Genomic DNA, 16,336 nt, shown 5'->3' with positions numbered 1-16,336 from the left:
TGCGCTTTACTGTTATTTTGTAGCGCATGCGCCTTTGGGAGCTTTTGTAGAAGTGCTGTAGCTCGAAGCTTTTGTTGTTAAGCTGTACTTCTTGCATTCGGCATTGCTTTGGTTGCTGAGTTGATTTGGTTTGATTTAAAATTAAAAACTCTTAGTTGATTAACACTTAGAAATAAATCTAAGAAGATAGTTTAATGATTGCTATTTTTATTCTTCGAATTCTAAAATATTAAATACTTTCGTGTAAGAAAATATGTACATATGTCTCTAGAACACCATTATGTTTTACAGTTACATAGTTACACTTATTATGCTTTCTTTTCCTGTTAACCTAGCAATCTTTCTAATGCTTTTTAAATTCTGTCTGAGTTGATTTAAGTTCGTAGATACACAACAAACATTTCAGAGGTGCTCTTAGAAAAATGGATTCAAAAATGAGCCAAATTAGCCAAGCCAAACAGTCGGTCGTGAGTGGCGAAGAGCACCTCCGTTATGTGGACCTGCCAGTTTATCCGAAGCCCCTTCCTGAACAAGATCTTAGCTACAAGCGGGATGAAAACAAGTTCACAATGGTGGAAAAGGCAGCTCTGCGCAATGCCTGGCGTCTGGTTGAGCCCTTTCAGCGACGGATTGGCAAGGAGAACTTCTACAAGTAGCTATTTCTGATATACAGTAATATCCTTATAGGCCTGATTTGTGCGACTTAGCTTCCTTACTATGCACGAGGACCTCATCAACTTCTTTAGGCGAGATGGAAAAATTAATTTGAGTAAGTTGCATGGACATGCCATGGCTATGATGAAGCTCATGCTAAAGCTGGTCCAAACTTTGGATGACAATTTAGCCTTTCGCCTGGCTTTGGATGAAAATCTGCCTTCTCATCTGAAGAATGGCATTGATGCAAAGTACATGAAGGTTAGTTTTCGTAATAATTAATAGGCTTGAATAAAATAAAACTATTTCCATTTTAGCTGCTGGCCAATTCCCTCAAGAGATACATCCTAGAGTCTGATGTCATCGAAAACAAAACTCGTGCTCACTAACAAACGGCCTCACCCGCTTGGTGTACATCGTCGGGACCTACGCCCAAGCGGATGTGGCCAGGAAACGAGCCATGTCGGTTGCCCTCAGGACCACTCTTCTTAATACCTAAGTGAACTTTCCAGCGAAAGTATAGGTCAATTATCTAAATATGAAATACGAATTTATGAAGAAGCATGCTAATAGCAAACAGAAAACTAAATTGTGAATTTTTGAGTCTACTAACGTTTCTTAGTTAGTAAGAAATAAATGAGAAGATTAAATCAGAATAGAAGAGCGAAAACTTATTTTGGTATCGGTAATATTTGAAACTGGAAAATATTGATCTTTCACGAAGATATAGGTTTTAACTTACCCTTGTTTTTCACCATTTTGTTAACCAACCACTGCAATCATGCATCCCTGGACAAAAGGATGCCGATTTTTTTCCGGAAATCTGCTTTTGCCATGCATCACCAAAGGACCGAAGCGAATTGGCAACTAATCTAAGGCCTCCGCACTCGCATGCATATAAATCCAGCAACCACAGACAGATTTCGCCACAGTTGCAGGCGGTGACCGAGCAGGCACCTCAAATTAAATTAAGCCATAATTTATTTCCCATGGAGACGGGCAAGAAGACACCAGCCCACAAAAGCTCAAAATTCAAATGCCCAACAAAAATATGGCACTAAGAGCTGCTGCTACTGCAGCGGTTAAAACACACACACACACACTTACACACACTAGAGAAAAGAGGAGCCAGCTGAGAGGAGGATTTATTGGAATTCCATCAATGGCGAGGCAGGAGCTCCTCTGCTTCCAATTCCCATGGCAGGCATCCCACTGTGACCCGCACGAACTCTAACTGCAGGACATGCTCTGGGCATCAGTGATGACAGCTGGCGATTAGAAAAGGATGCCAACAGGAAATAGCTAAGAAGTAGCTGGAACCTACAGTCAAAAATAGCTTATAAAAATTTTAAATATTTTCTTTATTATCATTAAACTAGAGCTAGATAGCTAGATTTCAGATATGTCATCACCTATAAGCAGTGCAATCCTGTTTCCCTCTGGAGGAAGGGAGCTCGGACAGCAGAGGACTGTGTGACCCGCAGGAGGCACGGGATTGGCACGACGAGGGACTTTGGCACGGATGGCTCATCATAAATACAAAGCAGGCCGGCGCTTTGTCAGGCAGCCTTCGACACTTTTATTGGCCCGGTCTGTCGGGGCGAGCAGTCCGAGTCCCGAGTCACGAGTCCGGGGGAAAGATCCCCTGTTTCCGGGGAAGAGGTGGCCGTCATCGATATGCCAGCAGCATCCTGCACTTGCCACTGCTCCTTGCTATGTCGCCTCCAGATCCTCCAGCTCCTGCTGCTTCTGCTACTACTAGCTCCTGTTCTTTGTGCCAAGCAAATGAAATTGAAAATTTTTATGATGCCAACACCAGGGGTAGCAAATAGAATGCTGAAAATTTAAGCAGCTGCATAAAGTTGGTTAATCTGCCGGCTGATTAAGACGAGATTGAGCAGCGCCCGGGGTCGGACACCTCTCGACATTAATGGCGGAGTCAAAGCCAAAGTCTGTATAATTTTTATGGCCTCCGATGGGCTACACGTGCTGCTCGACAATGTTTATGACCGGCCCTGTGGCAACTGTGCAAACTGTAGGAACTGTGGAAGCTAAAGCTGGAAACTGAAAAGTGCAGCTCGAAAATTTTCTAGGGCGGAACTCTTGAGCTAAACGAGTTAGCATTTTGGGGCAGAAGGGCGTTCGGAAAAGTAGCTGGCAAGTAACAAGCTTAACCGCAAAAGTTTTAAATAAACTTTTGTTGCTGTTGTTCCTGGCAAAAATATATTTGCAGAATGCGTCCGCGCGAGCGGCATAACTATAACTTCCGATTCCGTTGGCTGGCTTTGGCTTTCTGGAATGGGATGGTCATGTAAATGGGGAAGGAGTACGGCAGTGTGGATGGGCTGTGGGAGCCGTTTTCCTTGTAATACAGTTAAATATAAATTCAAAAAATATACGAGTGTACGGGGGAGTTTGGCGAAAGCAACTTTGTTTGCCACTATTTTCGTTGTTGGTTTTTACTTTTTTACTTTTTACTTTCTGCTTTTTCGCCTTGGCCATCTTTTTCTGCTCTTCTCGCCAGGCTTTTCCCTCGTATTCGTTACTTATGCAATTTGCATGAGCGGCAAACACCCACGAACAACTAACAAGTCTGCAGCACCAGCAGCAACAACAAGCAACAACTTTGGTTGCAACAACAATGGGAAAGGCAAGCAAACTTCCGCCTGATGAATAAGTGTCTGCCGCCCCCCATTCCCTCCCTACCGCCAGAAGGCGTGGTCATGTTTGCCACCCATGTTTAGTTTGTTTAACTGTACGCAGCACACAGCAATAATAAAAACAGCTTCCTAATTGAGAAAATAAAAATCAACAACTAGGATAACCGCTCGAGCGGCGACAATGGGCAGGACTCCGTCAAAATGAAGTCCTTTTTGGTAGAAGGACAGTCGGAGAAATCAGGCATGGTTAAAGCTTGTTAAACTTTTTAAAGTTAATGCAAAAACAGATTTATCACAACATGCTTAAAGTTTGTGGGAATATTAAATATTTGTAGTAAGGTTGGTTCTTAAGCAGGTCCCGTAAACTATATTTGTTTAAGAAAGAATAGTATAGAAGTCAGACTAATTGTTGGAATCGCGTTACACATCGACTTGCAAAGGTAAAGCTTACACATCCGCTGATTTCATCTTGTCCGTCTCATTTAACCCATTGTACCGATGTGGGAAAGCAGCGGCTTCAGGATGAAAAGGATATGCAGCGGCAACTGCAACTGCAGCGCTGTCCAGCCGCATTCTGGCATAAATTTAACGCCGCACAAGTCGGACTTCCGGCCAGAGCGACCGCCATGTTGTTATGCATGCAGTCTGCGCCGGCAAAAATGCAGTTTAACCGAAAGAATGAAACAGGAGCTGGGGCAAGCCAACCAGATACAAAAGGACCAAGGACCATGGACCAACGACCAACGACCATTGACCAGACCAGACCAGTCCCCGGCTCCAAATGAAGTTATTCCAACGCTGATAGCCAAACGAGGGGCGCGGACTCATATTAATTTCTGCTATCTCGGCGATGCTCTACATGCGTACTGCAAATGCTGCTGTGCGCGCAGCTCTGGCAATAAATTTGATTTGTTTAGCAATTTGTTGCATATCGCATTGCGCATACGCCCCATACATCCATCTCGCCGTCCGCCGCCGTCGCTTTCGCTGTCGTCATCGCTCTAGCCCGCAGTTGCTTTAACGATGAATAACGCGATTCTCCGGGGCTTCCCTTTGTTTTTAGGACTGCCTCTATTTGTTGTTCGGTGTTTTCATGTTCCAGCTCCATGCCACATTTTATGCACTCCCATTGACAATAATTTATATTGAAATGTGTCACTGCAGCTGTTGAAGTTCTTTTATCAGAGTGGGGGTGTTGCTGCATTAGTTGCAACTGCCGCATTTAATTTCTGGGCACAGCCATTAGTCGTTGGTATTTAATATTAAAACATAAATCTATCTCTCTGTTATCACAAAAGGGAAAACATGACATACTATGATAATGATTTACTGAATGAAAATCACTTCTTTATCATTCAATAACAAAAATTTAAAAGCAATATTTTCCTTTTCGTAATAATAGATAATCCTTCCAGAGTTATTTCCTTTTTTTGCCAAAATATTTAAAACTTAAAGCCACGCCTTACAGTTTTCCCAGCCAGCAGTTATGGCCAAGAACTCCCCCAATTTGAGTTGCATTTGTAATTTGTCTGGTAGGACAGTAACTTTCAGCACGCAGTCCGCCAATTGGTGACACTAGCAACTTGCAACAAACTATGCTGCCCCCTTTTTAAGTGTCCCTCAGCACGACCTCGATGCAAGTTGGTGGCATCTTCGCGTGCACTTTATAATTAATAACAATTTAGCATGCACTTAATTTTAATTATTACTCAATTAGGTCAGCGCCATTATAATTTAAGCACCCGGCACACTGCTGATAATTAAGCGAGGGCGAAATTAAACAATTTCCAGTCCCGCGGAATGGAGTCCTGCCATCCAGACAAAACCTTCCGCGTCTTGACTTCGTCCTTTTCCGGAGTGGCGCCTCCGTTCGCGGGTTTCCTTTCCGTTTGTGGACAGGGTCATTAGGGATGGTTTGTGTGTAAATTTGATTTCACAACATTTACTCAGTGCGGTGCTCAAACTTTCGGCCTTTACGATCCACATAAATTTTACGACCAAGTTCAAGTTATAAATAGTTGACAACTCTGGTCTCCTTCTCCGTCGAACCCAAACTCAAATTAAGTGAGAATGGCGAACATTTCATAAATGCATGATGGTCTATAGTTCAGCTTCAGCTTTAAGGCAGTCGTATTTATTATATAAAAAGTCTAATAAATGTTCTTTAAATATTTAAGATTCCTTTAAGTTAGTTCTTGTTAGTGATTAAAGAATCTTTTGTTTTATTGTGAAACCAATATGTTAGCCACAAAAATGGAAATCGAAGCTGTGTGAAAAAATTGAAACTGTCCTACTCTACCCGTCGTCAATGTAATATCTGGGGAGGCTGCATCCCTGGGCGCCGTGATCTATAATTCCATTAATTTTTGTTGAAGGTGTTACAATTGAAACCGACGGGAGATTTGACGGGGAAGCAATTTGAATGTCATTAGGTGGGCCCGCGCACGGCGCAGTCAGCCGGAAAGCCGGCTAAGTGAGAGCCAGGCAAAAAGGCATTCGACTCCATATCTGATTGAATAATAATGAGTGCTTAAGGATTTAATGTGCTCCCGGCAGCTGCCAGGCCCCAGACACCGACTACCTCCAGGGAACAGACATGTAGGGAAACAAAGCAAGACAAGAGTGTGTAGTCGATGGATCCGACATTGAGATACCCCTAGAAACAATGTTTATCCATTAACAAGAACTATGAAATGTAGCATATAGTATGGGTTAAACGGGAAATCATCTTGAAGTTGTTACTGTTTAGTTTTATTTCTAGTAACTCGTGTATACCCTCTAACTCATCTAGTACCAAGCCAAATGTTAAATGACAAACCAAGAAAAGCGGGAACATATCTGGATCTTTCCCGGCACTTTGTTGACAGTGGCATGGCCAATGGGGACTCCAGTTGGCTTGATGCTGATTGCCAAAAAGATTAAAATGCATACGGAAAGAAAAAGGTATACAAAAGGCGCAGACAGCTCACACCTATGGATAGAATTGAATGTCCTTATCGTACGGATTCAAATTATTCTGAGACTAAAGCAGTGCTGCCTTGTCAAGCAGATTTTTGTCACAATTTGAAACCTAGATTTTATTTAACTAGTAAATGAATCAATAATTTAAAAGCTTTTAAACATGCATTTAAGTATTAAGCTAAATTAATATCTAGAAAATATATAAACTCTCCACGCTGACGATCTCGCAAGAAGTTGGTATTTCTTAGTTTTGAGTATAGAGGAGCTTCGAGATACTTTGTTACCAAACGCTGTCTGAATCTTTTGAAATTATCAAAAAAAAAACTTCATGCTACCAGTCCGCAGTGAATTGCCGACTTTTTTCATATATCGATGCAATACTAAATAAACTTGCTAAAAAATATATATGCACTTAATTATAGTGCCGCTATCTGTGCCAGGCCTTTGATTGGGCTAATGCGACCTAGTTTGGTCAGCCAAGTTTTGAAAGCCAAAATGAATTGAATTTTTTACCCAACAAATTTAAATTTAAATATAAAATTATTTTTTAATTGGTGAACTTAAATTTTGTTACTAATGCAGGCCCAAGGAATGCATAACGATATTGACCATAACTAGAGGTACAGGTACAGGGAAATCAAAATAAGAATGGTATTGACTTGCACTTGAGTACAAGAGACTCCTGCCTTGTCACCCTCTCTGAAATGAAATATAATTAAAAAAGGGTTAGAATGTGGTGAAAATCATAGCACCTTGGGGGAACATTTTTGTCGAACTGCCCATTAACATTGCCCGCCGGATAGTATCTCACTACCACCCAGTAACGTCCTTGCGAATCTTTGGCTTCACCGTAACCCATTGTCTTTGAATTCTTCCAAACTAAAGCTGTGAAATGGCCAGTCTCCATGCTAAACCCTGGGTTTTTAAAGTCGTAAAACTCGATTTCATCGTACCACATCTGGTCGCATTGCAAAGGTTCTTCCGATCGCATACACAAGTTCTCACCATATTTCCCGGCGGCATCTGAATGTTCCAACTTTTGGCTTGTGGCTAATACCTGTTTGACAGGTTAAGAGTGAAGTATGAAGAATTTAAAAGGTAAATACCCACTTTTGCATAAGCTTCGCAATCGTCTGAGAGTTTGTCATCTAATTGAAGAGGCGGACAGCCGTGCCTACTTCTTAACCGATTGTGCTCCTTTAAGTGGTCCTCCCTTACGCCAGCTTGTACCGCAACTAGCTAAAAGTAGATTTATGGATAAATTCTGCTTTTAAATCCACAAATTTGATATTTTACCCAACTAATAGCCAAAATTATTAATATGTTCACCAAACCCATTTTTCAGTATTATACATAGATAAAAGTCAGAAATATCTTGACAAATTTTACAAAGAATGAGGTTGCTGTAAATATTTTGAAGTTACGACATTAGTATGACCAGATTTGTAAAAATATTTTTTAACGGTGATAAAAAATTCTAGAATTTATAGGCTTCTAAAACATCTTTGCCCTTAGAAATAGCTTAATGTACAAAACGAGCTCCCTTGAGATTTCTTTCTGAATAACTGTTCTTTTTCTTGTCCTTCTATTCCATTTTTGTGTCGAGAAATTCATTTGCGCAATCCGGCTGCTTCACTATCGTTATCCCATTTACTCTCACTTACTAAACAACTCAAGGGACCAAGTATAGCATTAGATAGCTCTGCCTCACTTACTCTTTACAATTCGTTAAAGTTATCTACTCGTACTCGTACCAGCATAACATCAGAATGTACAGAAATAAGAAACAACTAGAGACGATACAACCTGCTAGAAACGAGAAATAGAAACGAGAGGCTCACAACGACCGTTAAATTCAAATCAAATCATCGTGTCACGACATACAGTGATATATGTACAGTGATGGATAAAATAATAGAAACGAATTTTCACTTTGGGTTTAAATACGTATTTTTAATAAGGAACGTGGTTATGACTGGATATTTTAATTTTTTTTTTATTTATATACATCTATCTTACATACTAAAAAACAAAAATGCATTTAACTTTATTCATTTAGCTAAAAAATTATATTTGAGGTAAATTTGATGTTTTTGACTTGGAAATAAAAATAGAAACGAACTGACTAATCGTCAATCAAATTGACTAGCTTAGCAAAATTAACCATGAAATGTTTTCAGGTTTAATATTTTGTTGCGTTACCATGGTTTTTCAAAAATTCCGGCACACCTACGAGTCATGGACTCCACAGGATTGGAGCATATTGCTGCCTTAATGGAGTACCACTCCTCCTGGACTTTCTCCCACAAATGCTCCTTATTTTTTGGCTGAAAACCACTTTTTAAAGAATTCCCCACAAATGCCCAATACGGTTTAAGTCGGGTGACTGAGCTGGCCAATCTATAACGTCGACTTTATTGTCCTGGATCCCCTTTTTAGCAAGCTACGATGTGTGTTTGGGATCGTTATCCTTAATAATTTCCCACTTCAAAGGCATTTCATCTTCGGCATGTGTTAACATATTGTTCATCATTATGTTTAAGTAGTCTGTACCACAGATATTACCCTGTATCCAATATAGTGGACCAACACCTGAAGCAGAGAAACATCCCCATAGCATTATAGCATTATATATATCTTATACATAGTACCCGAGATCAGTCCTTTTATACGATTTTTATGCTGAAGAAAATGACAAATGCATATTTCATGATGGAAGTCAGTATATTATTAAAATTTATTTTAATTCGAGTTTTACAGTGTTGGCTGTTGCACTTTACGATAATAGATTTATCAGGGAAAATTTGTATATATTTAGTTGGTATTTTCTGTACTTATGTGCTTTATGTGTAGCATTACTTTAACCAAAACAATTACACTTATAGAACGAAATTTAAGAAATCACCTGTTGAAAGATTTTAACATGTTTATCGTAAGAAGTGTGTTCAGAGTGTCCTCACGTAGGAAGCCCTTAAATATACATAAATACTTATAGATATGTTTTTGTGTGCGAAAGAAGAACGTTAAGAGTCGTTCTTTTGAGAGTTTCGGAGCTCCGTGAAAGTTTTGTTTTTGTAACGCTGTCTGAACCTTTGAACTTTTTTGAATATTCTGTTCTAAATGGAATAATAAAAGAAAAAATAAAACAACCATATTTTAAAATTACAAAAGATTTAGTTATAATCAATTACAGGCAAAATTTGATTTCTTTGTGCAGATTGGGCAAAACTGAGTTAGCATAGTTTTGCCAAAACTGCACAAAGACATTCAAAAGCAAAATGGTTTGTTTGAAAAGACAAATTTACAACCAGTGCAGGCACAAAAACTGCTTAACGATATTTATGAAGTACCGCCACCAGGAAAATGATTTGAGAATCGTGTTTACTTGACTTTGTTGAGTAGCAGAGCTGGAAATTCTCAGGGCCGACCCTCCAGTACCATAGTCTACCTTTCCGCTGAGATGAAATATAATTAGAATTAATTTAAGATATGATTATAAATAAAGTACTAGAGCGGCCTTGGAACATTTTCCTCATACTCTCCTCTATAATTGCCGGGAGGATAATACCTAGCTACCACCCAGTAGAACCCATGTTTATCTTGGGCTTGGCCGTAACCGAATATTTTTGTATTCTTCCAAACTAGAGCGGTGAAATGCCCAGTACTCATGGAAAAGCCTGGGTTATCATAGTCGTATAACGCGATCTCATCGTACCACATCTGATCGCATCGCATTGGCTTTGACGATCGCATACACAAGTTTTCACCATATTTTTTGGCGTCAGTTGAATGAATCAACTGTCGTTTTTTGGCTAATATCTGTTTAGGACAGTCAGACAGTAAGAATATGAAATACGAAAATTGAAAAGGCCAAGACATACTTTTGCATAAGCTTCGCATTGAGCCGAGAGTTTGTCATCTAATATCAGATCCGGGGAGCCGTGCCTTCTTCTCAACTCATTATGCTTTTTCAAATGGTTCTCCTTAGGGCCCGCCTCTACTGCGACTAACTAGGTTTGGTTAATGGATAAATTCTGATTAACAATCACAAATTTGATATTTTACCCAACAAACAGCCAAAACATATAATATCCTCACCGAACCCATGTTTAATTTTCATAAATAAATTTACACGTTTAATATTTTGGCAAGTTTTTCCGAGCTTCAAATTACTTCACTTTACTTTCTAAGCCAAACACAAAATGATTATATTTAGATTTTAGTTAGTTTAGTAAGACTTTTGGGGCCTTAAAGAATTTGGGCTTTAGTTTGGGTAGCTTTTAAATTATTCATGCTCCGAAAAGGAATTTTTCAAGTCTGCAGTTGGGACTTGGTAGTACTGTTAGTACTGGCTATACGTTCAGGAGAACAGAAGGACGTACAGACGAGATCGAGCCTGCTATTGATCCTGATCAATAAAATATAGCGCTTGATCTTATTCCTTCTTTAAAAAAGTTAACCCAAATTCAATACGGATTTGTGACGATTAATAAAACTTTTTAAATTGTTTTTTAAATTAAAAGTAATTATTAAGGATGAAAACTTTATAAAAGGTCCGTTAACTTAATTCGATCTAAAGGCCTACAAATTTGGAGCCACGAAAAAGACTAATTATAGAGACTTTACTCATTTATTGTTTTATAAATAAAAAATTTTATATTTTGTTCTATATGTAGTATTTTATATATTGTTATGTGGGATATGGGTATATTAAGGTATTAAGCAGCCTATTTAATTTCATATGGGGACACACTTTTCGGAATTCCACAACCTTGTAGCTTTTTTCCATCAGCCAAAACGCCATATAGAACTGTCTCTTTTCATCAAAGAATGTCTATACCCATCACCCTCTTCCTAATAGAAATTGATCCTTACTAATTAAAGTTGAAGTCAGTCGATTGCGAATATTGAAGAGAGCAAGTGTCATCCATAGAGTGCGGAAGTCGTGAAGTTTAATACAAAACCTTTGTTTCTTTAATTTACCTTTATATATATCCGAAATAAACATAATCATAAACATATTGACCATATCCACAGCTAGTTTAGCTAGTTGCATAAAAATAGGTTTCTGGCTTACTGGCGTTGGAAAATGCAGTTGCCCTGTCGTTAAGCAGATTTCCACCTCTTATAATAATTATAACTTTTAGGTAAAACCTATTCTTGTTTTATGGAGCTATCTTTAAGTAAAAAAAGGTTTTATTACAGAATAAACTAAAAATTTACTAGACACAAGGACAGCATGTAGGCACATAACATGGGAAATGCGTTACTTTGAAACTGAGGACTTGAGCTTTTGGCGCTATCTTCTGAGTCTCTCCCTATCACACCACTAAATTCATCTTCAAACCCACTGAAATTAATTTTAATTAAGATGGGTCTTAAAATGGTTTAAAATCAAGTACTCGACCGGCTTCGGAACATTTCTCTCGAACTCCTCCTTGATATTGCCTACTGGATAATATTTTGCTACTACCCAGTATAGCCCGGTTTTATCTTGGGCTTGACCGTAACCCATGGTCTCCGAACTCCTCCAAATTAGAGCGGTAAAATGGCGAGTATGCCGGCCATAACCTGGCTTCTTAAAGTTATATTTCACCATCTCAGCGTACCAATCCTGAACGCATCGCAAAGGTTTTTCCGAGCGTATACAAATGTTTTCTCCATCTTTTGCACTATTTCCAAAATGTTCCAAATCTCGCTTTTCGGCTAATGTCTGTTTAAGGTGTTCAGAGGGAAATTCGGATAATTTGAAAGGTCAAAACATACTTTTGCATGAGCTTGGCACTCGTTTGAGAGGTTGTCATCAAGTTTCAAATCCGGACATCCGTGTTTTCTTCTCAACCGATTGTGCTCATTCAAATGGTCAACACTAAGGAAAGTGGCTATCTCGACCAGCTGCAAAGGTGGTTAATCGATAAATTCTGCTTTGAAAACCACGCATTTGAATTTTTACCAAACAAAAAACCAAAACCTTTAATATGTTCCTAAAGTTCATGCTTCATTTTTGTAAATAGGTGAGCTGTAAATACCTTGACAAGATTTTCGGAGTATCAAATTACTTAATTTTTACAGAGTACATGTGATCAGTTTATACCATAAGATACTCCTTTCTGTGCTAGCCAGTTTTTAAATAATTATCACAATAAATAAATAAATAATAATAGCCAAAAATCATTTCGTCTACAACTTTCAAAGTTATTGGTAGATTGATGGGTATTGATAAAAAAATATTATTCAAGTTCTAAAAAAAACATTAGCAGTAATATTATGAACATCACAGCTTATCGCGGACTGTGGAAGTTGGAGTGGTCATGACCACATGAAGAGCAGCGATAACATCTCTAGAAACTTTATCAATTCAACCTTCTAAGCCTTATAGTTCCTGAAATCTTAGCGTTCATACAGACAGACAGACATTGCTATGCCGACTCGGCTATTGATCCTGATGAAGAACATATAACTTTCTGGATCGGAAAGTTTCCTTTAAACCTTAACAAACGATGACTTTTTACTACACCTAATAAATTATTAGTTCTACACATGAGATTAAAATGTTCTGGAAATATAAAAGATATAAGATAACTTAAAGTAGATTTTCTAAGCATAGCAAAACTGTAATTACTAATGTTGTATGTAAATAGTCGTCGTTAACTAAATTCGATCTATTTTCCTTGAAATTCTGGTGCCAGCCACGGCAATTTTTGTGTTCTGTTGACAGCTGGTCGGAGGTTTAATGCTTTTGGCATTAGGGCACCGACTGACAGATGACTCCCAAGAGCACTCGGAAAAATTGTAGTTAATCGCACACAAAGTTGTATTTACAATATTTAGATGAAACTGCTAGAGAAAATTACTAATTGTTGGTTGATTTTCATAATTTGTTTGAGTTCGATTTTAGATTTTAAAAGCTAAAGTTTTAGGCTTTTTATTTATAAACAACGCTTAAGTACTTCAAAAACCTTTTAAGACATTAAAAATATTATTTTCTTGTAGTTTGTTTCATACGTTATAATTAAAAATGTAATTTTTTAATCTGGGATTTTCAAAATAAACTTAACCTTTCTACGCGATGTGTGATTATGTGAACTTTGTTTTCCCTCCATACAAACGAGCTGGCTGGCTTATTGGCGGTGCAGAGTGCAATTATTTTGAGCTAGTAACCGCCACCAGGACAAAGGATAATGCGATGAGTTCAGATCGTCAGCGGCAACCAACTCTAATAGAGCCACGCCCCCTATCCGCAAGCCCTGTGCCAGATATTAAATTCTCGCCGTTGGTCCTCTGGCTCCCATTTTTGCTCCATGGAGCTGCGGCAATAAAGGTTTGGCTTTGGCTGGCATGTGTGAGGGCACTTTGGCGCGGGATGAGCTGTTGTTCCCACACATGTGGCTGATGCTTTGGGCCATCATTGTTGACAACAATATCAGTGGCTTTGGAAACAGCGGCAGCCGCAGCAACAAAAAAAAGGGAAAGAAAAACAACTGGAACACGGGTTGTGGAACCTACTACTTTGTCCTTCGCGCGGCTTTGGTTACTGGTTTTTGGCTGTAAAATGTCAATTTGGGCCGTGACGAAGATTTATTGTGTTCGTGTTTGATAGGCGCGCTTAAATATCCCATTCAGCGTACATATTTCCACTATCAATTTTGGCGGCTGGTTCGTCATTGCTAGTAGAAAACCAAGCAAAAGTGTTGCTAGAAAATGACAATTTCTGGATAATGGAATCAGCCCTCTTCTACTTAAAGAAACTATACTCATATTTTTATATTTCCTAGTCCCTTAATTTCATAATAAATAGAGGTTTTGTCAATGTTAAGTGGTTAAAGGACATTGTTAAGAGAGGTTGAAAAGAAAGGGTTGAGATCAAAAAAAGGATAACTAAAAAGCTATCTGGTTTTGACCTAGTTTGGAAGTCTTAGAAGTGTCTTCTTACACTAAAGTTTAATAGTTCAAATATGAATGTATCGTATAAGCAGATCTCACTGATAGCTTCAGCATGTTAATAATACTAACTATGTAGTACAAATGTATCTATAACTTTTTCATACCACAACTCAATCACAATTTGAGCGCATTCCGCACGAACTATATTTGGCTGGGAATAAATGCAAAACAGTCGGCAACGAGCCAACGAGTTGAACCGTTGCCAGGCGTGGCATTAAAATGGAAATGGCATATTCATGCCACATAATGGTTAACCGACATCACAAGAGCAACACGCAAATTCCCGCATTTTTGTGAAAATTTCACCACGATAAAGGCTTGGAAGAAGGAGGACAAACACACACATACACACTCACAAATTGGAAGGAAAAACTTGCATAATAAATGCAATTTATCCATCCGAGTTGTCTCCTGCCGCCGCTCCCCAGGCTGCCCCATTCGCACAATGCCGATAACTCAATAGCGTAACCCCGGGGACATTGGCATAACTAAACTAATTTCTTTTAATTCGAACAGGGCAAACACTGGCCAAACCGGCTCTCTGAACAATGATGGTCAAATGCCTGGGTGCGAAACTTTGATGGCGCCCCATGCATTGACCACTCCAGTCTAGGTGAGCTAACCGTCCTCCGTGTTTCAGGCTACGAGCTACGAGCTCCAGGCTCCTGTTTTTCCTCCGCCCAATCCACTTTCTCTCTGGTGGCAGCCCTGACCGACATTCGATGAATTGACCAACGCAGCTTGTTATTTTTCGTGTGCAACAGCGCGTTTCATTCGCTCCTGGAGGTTATCTGCCCCTAACGCCCCATGGCATCATCCCTACCAATCAGAGATGTCTGTTTCCTGTTTTGGATCAATTTGAATAAATATGGGTGGATTTAAGGTTATTTTATTGTTGCTTGTTAACTACTACATACCTTAGATACTGAATCTGACTAGCTAACTATCTTTAATAAGGAAGAAATTCTTCGAAAAAAACCTCAAATAAATAGGGTAATGTAACCAGATATCCTAAGATTATGTATTCTAGAATCGGAAAATTTGGCATCACTAATTATTGGATAGCTCCTAAAACCTAGGAAAGCTTGCCTTGCCTTTTTTGTCTGGCCAAAAGTTTTTCTCTGTTTTCGCCAGATTCCGCATTTGGTGAGTTGGACAGCCGACGTCTGTTTTTCACCTGGCAGGCTTCAGGTTCTCATGGGTTCGGAATGGGAATCCCCTTCCCTGTTTGTTTGTATATGGGAAACCGGCGGTGCTTGTCCATCTGTCTGTGCGAATGTGTTTGTGTGTGCTCCTGAATTTTGTGAGCAGGTGTGCGTGAATTTACGCTGACAATTGTGATTTTCGCATGGTTCAGCATCGGGCAAAGGTTTTTAATTAGATTTTACTTCATTTTCCGCTGTCATTCAATGCAATGGAAAGCGGTTTCTTTGTACTATTTCAACCCAACGCAGCGGATAGTCCAGTTAAACAATCCAATCGTAAGTTGGTATTAATTTCTCGGACTCTTTGAACTATCTAACATGTTTTCCACCGCTGACAATTTGGAGAACATTATTACGGATTTTTTTATATTTTTCCACAACTTAAAGTTTGTACTTTACACATTTTGCCCATCATCTTTTATGCCATTTTTTGTCTTCATTTTAGTAATTTAAAGTTCACATCAAGCTTGTTTGTTGTATGGATTAAGTTTTCTCATGAAGAAGTGCTTGGATTCCTCCAGTGCCTCTCTACACATGCCTCTCTTACATTCGAAAATATATTTTTTACTTCTTATTATCAACAATATATAAAAACAAATTTTGGTAACATAATAGTTATTAATTAATTTCGTTTAATAAAATATAAAAAGATTTTAATAGTTAATATAATTTATCGTTTCAAAAGCACAAAATGTTCTTTAATTTTTATATTAAAAAGGTTTATACTTAGAGCCTTGTTCTCAGCTTTTTCTCCGAGTGTATGTTTGCTCGACATGAGCTAGTTTCTTTTTTTCAGCTAAGGGTTTAACGAGGCTGCTGCCTGAATGCGTGTGCTAATGTCGTCCTTTGTGAACCGCAGATTGCCTTTAAACTTTTGTGAATTCTTTCCATTTCTCATGAAAATGAATTTAA

General features: G+C 38.8%; 4 protein-coding genes across 7 annotated transcripts; 1 reads left to right on the top strand and 3 right to left on the bottom strand.

Moving 5' to 3' along the window:
- The first annotated feature begins 353 nt into the window (after nucleotides 1-353).
- Nucleotides 354-1,310, top strand: LOC108116128. The gene is given in 4 exon segments (XM_017227853.2): nucleotides 354-652; nucleotides 708-915; nucleotides 972-1,023; nucleotides 1,026-1,310. Coding segments are annotated over 4 exon segments (618 nt in total). The 5' UTR covers nucleotides 354-422; the 3' UTR covers nucleotides 1,154-1,310.
- A 5,492-nt stretch (nucleotides 1,311-6,802) lies between these two features.
- LOC108116116 (Golgi-associated plant pathogenesis-related protein 1-like) lies at nucleotides 6,803-7,643 on the bottom strand. The gene is made up of 4 exons (XM_041817732.1): nucleotides 7,572-7,643; nucleotides 7,386-7,514; nucleotides 7,028-7,332; nucleotides 6,803-6,974 (listed from the first exon to the last, which is right to left on the bottom strand). The coding sequence occupies exons 1-4, from the start codon at nucleotides 7,611-7,613 to the stop codon at nucleotides 6,890-6,892; spliced, it is 561 nt and encodes a 186-aa protein (XP_041673666.1). The 5' UTR covers nucleotides 7,614-7,643; the 3' UTR covers nucleotides 6,803-6,889.
- A 1,797-nt stretch (nucleotides 7,644-9,440) lies between these two features.
- On the bottom strand, nucleotides 9,441-10,448 carry LOC108116131 (Golgi-associated plant pathogenesis-related protein 1-like). 3 transcript variants are annotated; one of them, XM_041817731.1, is made up of 4 exons: nucleotides 10,341-10,448; nucleotides 10,157-10,285; nucleotides 9,784-10,094; nucleotides 9,441-9,730 (listed from the first exon to the last, which is right to left on the bottom strand). In XM_041817731.1, exons 1-4 carry the CDS (start codon nucleotides 10,380-10,382, stop codon nucleotides 9,577-9,579), a joined length of 636 nt encoding a protein of 211 aa, XP_041673665.1. In that variant the 5' UTR covers nucleotides 10,383-10,448; the 3' UTR covers nucleotides 9,441-9,576. The 3 variants fall into 3 exon arrangements, with proteins under 3 accessions (XP_041673665.1, XP_041673663.1, XP_041673664.1); XM_041817729.1 differs by having other exon boundaries at nucleotides 10,157-10,281; nucleotides 10,341-10,430; XM_041817730.1 differs by having other exon boundaries at nucleotides 10,157-10,275; nucleotides 10,341-10,415.
- A 1,007-nt stretch (nucleotides 10,449-11,455) lies between these two features.
- LOC108116133 (Golgi-associated plant pathogenesis-related protein 1-like) lies at nucleotides 11,456-12,320 on the bottom strand. Of its 2 annotated transcripts, none has more exons than XM_041817733.1 (4): nucleotides 12,229-12,320; nucleotides 12,042-12,170; nucleotides 11,678-11,988; nucleotides 11,456-11,625 (listed from the first exon to the last, which is right to left on the bottom strand). In XM_041817733.1, exons 1-4 carry the CDS (start codon nucleotides 12,268-12,270, stop codon nucleotides 11,487-11,489), a joined length of 621 nt encoding a protein of 206 aa, XP_041673667.1. In that variant the 5' UTR covers nucleotides 12,271-12,320; the 3' UTR covers nucleotides 11,456-11,486. The 2 variants fall into 2 exon arrangements, with proteins under 2 accessions (XP_041673667.1, XP_041673668.1); XM_041817734.1 differs by having other exon boundaries at nucleotides 11,683-11,988.
- Between the last annotated feature and the right edge of the window lie 4,016 nt (nucleotides 12,321-16,336).

The sequence above is a fragment of the Drosophila eugracilis genome, unplaced genomic scaffold (genome assembly GCF_018153835.1).
Source record: "Drosophila eugracilis isolate 14026-0451.02 unplaced genomic scaffold, ASM1815383v1 contig_1873, whole genome shotgun sequence".
Taxonomy (NCBI): domain Eukaryota; kingdom Metazoa; phylum Arthropoda; class Insecta; order Diptera; family Drosophilidae; genus Drosophila; species Drosophila eugracilis.
This window is presented reverse-complemented; position numbering and strand designations above follow the sequence as displayed.

Coding starts and splice junctions, on each gene's coding strand:
- LOC108116116 (XM_041817732.1), bottom strand. CDS start 7,613: ATGGGTTTGGTGAACATATTAATAATTTTGGCTATTAGTTGG. Junction 7,333..7,385: donor ATTGCGAAGCTTATGCAAAA/GTGGGTATTTAC, acceptor CCTGTCAAACAG/GTATTAGCCACAAGCCAAAA. Junction 6,975..7,027: donor GACAAAAATGTTCCCCCAAG/GTGCTATGATTT, acceptor ATTTCATTTCAG/AGAGGGTGACAAGGCAGGAG.
- LOC108116131 (XM_041817729.1), bottom strand. CDS start 10,395: ATGAAAATTAAACATGGGTTCGGTGAGGATATTATATGTTTTGGCTGT. Junction 10,095..10,156: donor AATGCGAAGCTTATGCAAAA/GTATGTCTTGGC, acceptor TGTCCTAAACAG/ATATTAGCCAAAAAACGACA. Junction 9,731..9,783: donor AATGTTCCAAGGCCGCTCTA/GTACTTTATTTA, acceptor ATTTCATCTCAG/CGGAAAGGTAGACTATGGTA.
- LOC108116133 (XM_041817733.1), bottom strand. CDS start 12,270: ATGAACTTTAGGAACATATTAAAGGTTTTGGTTTTTTGTTTG. Junction 12,171..12,228: donor AGGTTTTGGTTTTTTGTTTG/GTAAAAATTCAA, acceptor CCACCTTTGCAG/CTGGTCGAGATAGCCACTTT. Junction 11,989..12,041: donor AGTGCCAAGCTCATGCAAAA/GTATGTTTTGAC, acceptor CACCTTAAACAG/ACATTAGCCGAAAAGCGAGA.